Raw genomic sequence first — 7,019 nt, 5'->3', positions numbered from 1 at the left:
AGAAATGGTAGGGTACGGCCCACCCTGCTCGCTGTAACTTGTACATGTTTAAAATAAAAAATATGTCGTAGCCCCGACCCCCCCACCCTACGAGGTGGTAGGGGGTCCCTGCTCCATCTCCACATCAGTTTGGGGGTCCCCGGCCTGAAAACGTTGAAGACCCCTGCGTCTATCATATAGCCTACCAGGTATGTCCTTGACCTCGTCTCATTGCCTGCCCTCCTTCTCTCTGTGCGTCTTCCACTTCCAGTGACTCATGAGTTCAGCCTCCCCCGTCTGTCGCACGTATTGACCCCCTGCTGTGCTGTAGCCAATCTCCTCCCTCCTCTCATCTCATTCCTTCTATGATCTTTCTCTCTCCTCTCATTCGCTCTGGATCACTTCTGTCTACCGGGCTTCACACACTAGGCTGCAGGTAAACGATAAATACGATCAATTGATTTCTCCTTCCATCATTCCTTTCCGATAGGGTACCACTACCATCCCCTCCATTCTCATCATCTCTCCCGTCATTCTCTCCATCCTCTTCGTTGGAGCATTTCTCCTCTTTTTTTATGTATTTATTAAAACGGTCCTTTCACGCACAGGGGTGACATCGTAAATTAGAGCCTGCTTGTATGGAGCGGGATGACAGGACAGTCATTAAATATGTTTTAATAATAGCCTAATATTAGCAGCGCTTGAAGGAATGTGTGTGCGTGGGAGTGTTTCAGTGCATGCTCTCGCTATAGGGATAGATATGTGCCCAGCTTTTAATTCCGAAGCTTGGATCGTGAGTTCCACCAGTTTGCTGCTGGTCCATTGATAGGCCTACTAGGAAGAGTTTGTGCCACCAAATTCATTTAGAACGGGTGCGTTGTTTGTTGGAAGGAATGTCATCGTTTATAGCCTATTAGCATTGATATTTTAGAGGTCATGCAGTCTCCGTATTGTGTCTCTTTATTTACATCGTTTTCGTCTATCATTCCCCACACAACATGTTCTGCTATTCTGATCTCACAGATAAAATGTTTATTCGTGTGCGTGTACACGTATGTTTTCTCATCCAAATAATAAAGCTCCTCCGAATTGAATTGTGTGTGTGTGTGTGTGTGTGTGTGTGTGTGTGTGTGTGTGTGTGTGTGAGTGACAGAGAGAGAGAGACTGAGAGAGCAATGAGCATGCATGACATGTTTACTTGCCCCCCATATGTGCATGCGCGTGTGCGTGTGTGTGTGTGTGTGTGTGTGTGTGTGTGTGTGTGTGTGTGCGTGCGTGTGTGTGTGTGTGTGTGTGTGTGTGTGTGTGCCTACTGCAGTATTGTGTATGTAGCGTATAGGCTGGTAAAAATATATTTGTGCAGTGACAGGAATGTACAGTATATTTGTAATTTCTTTCAATGAGGCCTTGACATATTTTCTCACAGAATGTCCATAGTCAACATTGTTGCCAGGGAGATCCTGGACTCCAGGGGAAACCCTACTGTGGAGGTTGATCTGCATACTGGCAAAGGTAAGGACATGCAGGACCACAGAAACTTGATGGAGACCGTGTTATCCTTTTATATAGCATTATTGTATAATTGTACTTCTGTACTATTTTGCTAACTGTTAATAAAATATTCAATCAATCAATCAATCAATCAAGGTAAAAGGGGGCATTGTTCCTTTTCCTTTTTTTTGACCAGTGAGGGTATTCCAAGTGGGCGCCCGAATAATTGGCAAAACACTTGAATGATTGATTTATTGATTGATTGAATACGTGATTAACATGTTTGATAACAGTATGGCATTGTGTTCCACTAGAAACATGCTCTGAAATTGCATCCAATTTCTTTTGCCCACCCATCTCTGACCACACGGCGTTTAAGTGGTCGTGTTTAAGTGGTCACTGCATGGTCAGATGGGTGGGCCACAAACGCTTTCAAGATTTTCAAGTGGGCCCTGATCCAGAAAAGGTTGCACCACTGCATTAGACGTGTCCCTTTTAAACATTGATTCATGCTATTTAATAGTGTTACTTCATCATTCAGACCTACTTCTCCAACATGTGGACCAACGATTCCATTTTGTGGTGGTGTCAAAACACATTGTGATGCGAAAATTCAGGGGTCATCAATAAGTCCGTACACAGACAAATGTGTCCGTGGCAAAGACTTGGCCTTGTCCGTGGCAAATTTTAGATTTTAATTTTTACACACCATTATAATGTCCTGATGTCAAGTCTCCAGGTCTTCTTCAGAATATGTATGAGACTGATTTACTATGACACTTGGCACATTAGGAGTCCACACTAACTCTGAGAGTGTTCAAATGGAACCAAATGGGTCCATTTGGTTCCATTTGAACACTCTGAGTTAGTTACAGACCTGAATGAGTTACAGACCTGTGATGGTCATTCAGGGCTAGCTCTATATGTGTTTCTGGTAATATTATTGTCCACTCATTTTGTATGTCCGTGGCAAAAACAAAATATTTTGACAAAAAATGTCCTCCACAAGCCCTATGTGAAATGCTTTGAACTTGTAGATCTGCTATATTTAGTTCATCACCCTCCTGTCCGTCTCCAGGTGTTTTCAGGGCAGCAGTGCCCAGTGGAGCTTCCACTGGCATCTATGAAGCCCTGGAGCTCAGAGATGGAGACAAGCACCGCTACAAGGGCAAAGGTCAGGGCCGTTTGTGTTCTTTCTCTCTCTCTCTCTCTCTCTCTCTCTCTCTCTCTCTCTCTCTCTCTCTCTCTCTCTCTCTCTCTCTCTCTCTCTCTCTCTCTCTCTCCCTCTATGGGATTTCTTGTGGGGTTTTGAGACCTTGCTTTGGGATGGCAGTCTGACATGTCTTTACCTCTGCCTGTCAAGGTGTGCTCAAGGCTGTTGGTCACATCAATGACACCATTGGTCCAGCTCTCATCCAGTCAGTAAGTTGGCTTTCATTTGTATAGAGGCACTGCATTTAATATATTATTTTAAAGCTGCAATCCATACCCTAACCCTAACCCTAACCCTAACCCTAACCCTTTTTAGTGAATACATTTGTATTTTGTCCAGTCTGTATGTAGAGTACAATATAACTAACACCAGTAGTTATACCACCTAAGGGCACTTTTCATAGTAAATGCGACCATACGGTCGCAACAACTGCAGTGGTATAGTTGGTGGTAGACCAACTATACCACTGCAGTGCTCTTTACCACTGCTGGTTTGGTATCACATTTTATCCTCTGCATATTTTATGCTCTGTTATATGTCAACAGTAAAAATGTTACATTTCAAGCTATGGGGTGATAGTCGGGGACCCACAGGCCCAAAAGCTCAAGGAATAGGGAAACATCACTGTATATTCACTGTCCCATTGACTCCACTATACAGGAAAAAAGAAAAAGAAGAAATCTGCTTTAAGTAGCATGCGAGGGGTTAAACTAGAGGTTTTTCATGATTCTGAATCCATTGCAAGAATTTGTTTTGCATGAAAAACATTCCTTTGGCTAAAATGGCCCCATAAAACCGTGAAAAGTGATGACTCATCAAAAAAGAAAAGCGATGACTCATCACTTTTCACAGTTTTGTCAACTTTTGTGGGGCCCTTCTTTGCCCAAGGAATGTTTTTCATGCAAAACAAATGCTTGCAATGGATTCAGAAAAAACTCATGGGAAAAAAAACCCTAGTTTGACCCCTCGCATGCTACTTAAAGCAGATTGTTTCTTTTTTATATATATTTTTTTCTTTTCCTGTATAGTGGAGCAAATGGGACAGTGAATATACAAATGGCCTTAACCTTTTTTCGCAATGTTTCCGGCAGAGCAGGCCTCTCATTCTGTGGAGCTTAAAAAAACAGAAATCAAAAGTACGGCAAGACATCACAGGTCATCTCACATTTTGGGTGACTGAGATTAAGTCTGGGTTAGATACTGCAGGATGTTCCAGTATTATCTGACTGTATACAGAGACAGTTGTGGGCCATGAGTTTAGAAGGTTCTGATAAAAGAACTGGGACATGATGAGACAGGCAAGTGGTGTGCCGACTGCGAGATGACCGGATAGTGTGTCTGTCGGCTACATAATCTCAACGTTCCTGGTTCGAATCCAACCGGTTAACATCATCCTCACTGCCCTCTGTCTCTGCGTTGTCCCGTTTAAGTAATTTTATATTTACAAGCACTACATGAGGCAGAGTGGATACTATATATTTATGACATCCTGACGCTCGACCTTCATCAAAGTGACACATACTGTATATACTGTATACACATTTCTGGTACACTCGAGCATGTGATGGTGGTGTTGGGAATTAAGTGTAACATTCACATGGATAAAATAACTATAGAGAGGCCAAAAGGCACACTGCCTTTCTGGTAGGCCTGGGAAATAGGCCATAAGGCTCCTAGAAAGGAGAGGAGATGACAGGGGACAGGGCTGTCTAATTTTAGGTAGGATGGGATTAGGATTAGGTAGGATAGGATGAAAACACAGCAAAAGGTAAGGAAAATAGGGTTATTAAAGGACAGAAGGCTGCGCATTGGACCTGTGAAATATTTAAATTTCTTTCAGGGCATAAGTGTGATGGAGCAGGAGAAACTGGACAACCTGATGATCGAAATGGACGGCACTGAGAACAAATGTATGTATTACAAAAATATCCATTTTCATGGTCATCTTACTAGTCATTTTACCAATGCTTTGGGTCTGATTAAACTATTTATTGTGCAATTTAGAAAATGAACTTTCAAGCAACACATACCGTGTTGACATGTGTCTGTTTGTGTACATCCTCTATGCAGCCAAGTTCGGGGCCAACGCTATCCTAGGCGTATCACTGGCCATATGCAAAGCGGGTGCAGAAGAGAAGGGTGTCCCTTTATATCGCCACATCGCCGACTTGGCTGGAAACACAGAGCTGGTCCTTCCTGTGCCTGTGAGTCTGATTTTTTTTATTTGGAATTATCTGTGGTTATCGTATACGTTTTATTGTTTTCATGTATCTACTTCAGAGGTCTTCAACGTTTCCAGGCCAAGACCCCTTAGTTGAGAGAGAGATGAAACAGGGACCCCCCACAACATTTTCATAGATTCCATATAGTTTCATGACAGCACAATCATCAGTGTATTTCGGATTCATGTCAATTTGTTTTCAGATATTTAAACACTTGAGCCGTCATTACCTAATAAATTTGACCTTTTACACTGTACTTAGTCTGCTCTTTTCCCCCTCTACGCCAAACCTCGAGTCTTTGCCGAAAATAGCCGATCTACAAGCTCACAACACCTCTCAGCGCGAGGCGTTGTGAGCTTGTAGATCGGCTATTTTTGGCTGCAGTTCTCAGAATATGGCACTAGGTTTCAAGTTGTTAATATAAAAAGGATTGGAAGATTTGGAGGAGCCCTTATAGTAACTCTGAGGACCCCCTAGGGGTCCCGGACCCCCTGCTGAAGACCCCTGATCTACTTTGTAATAACCTCTATTTTATGTTTTGTCATGTTCCCTCTCAGGCCTTCAACGTGATCAACGGGGGTTCCCATGCTGGGAACAAACTGGCTATGCAGGAGTTCATGGTACTTCCTGTAGGGGCGGAGTCCTTCCGTGATGCTCTGCGTGTGGGGGCAGAGCTGTACCAAACATTGAGAGAAGTGATCAAGGAGAAGTATGGTCAGGATGCTACCAATGTAGGAGATGAAGGGGGATTCGCCCCAAACATACTGGAGAACAGTGAAGGTACAGTAAGACACAAAACGTCCCATCTATTCCCGAATCCCACCCCCGAGATGACCTATGCTATTACCCTACTTTTTTCTGCGGTGGGTCATCTAATAACTATCTAATATCGTAATAGCTTTTGGTTTTCTGCGGTTTGACCCTCTGCAGTAACAGGAGAATGTATTCATCTCTTCATGAAATGCATAATGTCTTGTAAATTATACAGTATGTGTATAAGTGAGATAAGACCCATTTTGACAATAAAAGAATCTAATCTGAATCCTTAAAATATGACATCAAGCAGCCATTACCTCCACAGTGCCCTTACTGCATATCCTAATTTACACTTAGTTGAGAGCTGGCCCGAAGATTTGAATTTCCTTAACTAACAATAAACTAACAATGTGTCTTTCTCCTCTCCTATGTGTCTGTTCTGTTACCTAGCCCTAGAGCTGATAAAGACGGCCATAGAAAAAGCAGGCTTTACGGACAAGGTGGTGATAGGAATGGATGTCGCTGCCTCTGAGTTCTTCATTGAAGGAAAGTACGACCTCGACTTTAAGTCTGTGCCCAATGCTGCCCGTCACATCAGTGCCCAGGAGCTTTCTGCCATCTACCAGGACTTTGTCAACAACTACCCTGGTGAGAGCTGTTTGGTGACTTGCACGGCCTCTTCTCTTCTCTTCTCTTCTCTTCTCTTCTCTTCTCTTCTCTTCTCTGCTCTGCTCTGCTCTGCTCTGCTCTGCTCTGGTCTTCCCCGATCTTCCATCCTGTACTTAATGGTGGCATAAAGGTAATTTAATTGCACAGATGATAACAAAAGCATAAATGGTTTAGGGAACCACATCATGTATCATAATTGACAACTGAGGGGAAGAAAATTCAGTCAAGCAAAGTTGTTAAGGACCTACACACACAGCACACAGCATACACTTTGTCCCTGGGGGACAGGTTCTTGACTCAAAGTGTCAGTGTTAATGGTGGTCTCAATTACTGGCTGTAAATGGACACATCAGCCCATCTTTCATATTTCACTTCTCATAGAGGGAGAGAGAGAGAGAATGAGGGAGTGAGAGAGATGACTTCTCCTCTCCCTCTCTCTTGCTGACACTTGGGTGCTGTTAAAGAGGTTTTAATTATGCGCTACAGTGCACATTTGGCAAGATGAGAACCACTCTGATATCGCTCTTTACCCCATCAATGGTCTGTTTCCCTACTTCTGTGTGTGTGTGTGTGTGTGTGTGTGTGTGTGTGTGTGTGCGTGCGTGCGTGCGTGCGTGCGTGCGTGCGTGCGTGTGTGTGTGTGTGTGTGTGTGTGAAAGAGTGTGGGTGTGAAAGGCTTTATGAGGGAC

General features: G+C 43.5%; 1 protein-coding gene across 1 annotated transcript in view; it reads left to right on the top strand.

The window, feature by feature from the left end:
- Positions 1-1,406: 1,406 nt before the first annotated feature.
- Positions 1,407-7,019, top strand: part of LOC308305708 (gamma-enolase-like) — a gene marked incomplete at both ends in the record, with an annotated part of 10,810 nt that continues 5,197 nt past the window's right edge. The window contains 7 exons of the mRNA XM_080750548.1: positions 1,407-1,491; positions 2,549-2,644; positions 2,834-2,892; positions 4,524-4,593; positions 4,754-4,887; positions 5,463-5,685; positions 6,112-6,309. Of these exons, the coding sequence (XP_080606674.1) occupies positions 1,407-1,491; positions 2,549-2,644; positions 2,834-2,892; positions 4,524-4,593; positions 4,754-4,887; positions 5,463-5,685; positions 6,112-6,309 (865 nt within the window). The remainder of the gene's footprint in view (positions 1,492-2,548; positions 2,645-2,833; positions 2,893-4,523; positions 4,594-4,753; positions 4,888-5,462; positions 5,686-6,111; positions 6,310-7,019) is intronic.

The sequence above is a fragment of the Nannobrachium achirus genome (genome assembly GCF_963921795.1).
Source record: "Nannobrachium achirus genome assembly, chromosome: 2".
NCBI lineage: Eukaryota > Metazoa > Chordata > Actinopteri > Myctophiformes > Myctophidae > Nannobrachium > Nannobrachium achirus.
Note: the sequence above shows the minus strand (reverse complement) of the source record. Positions and strands in the feature narration are given on the sequence as shown.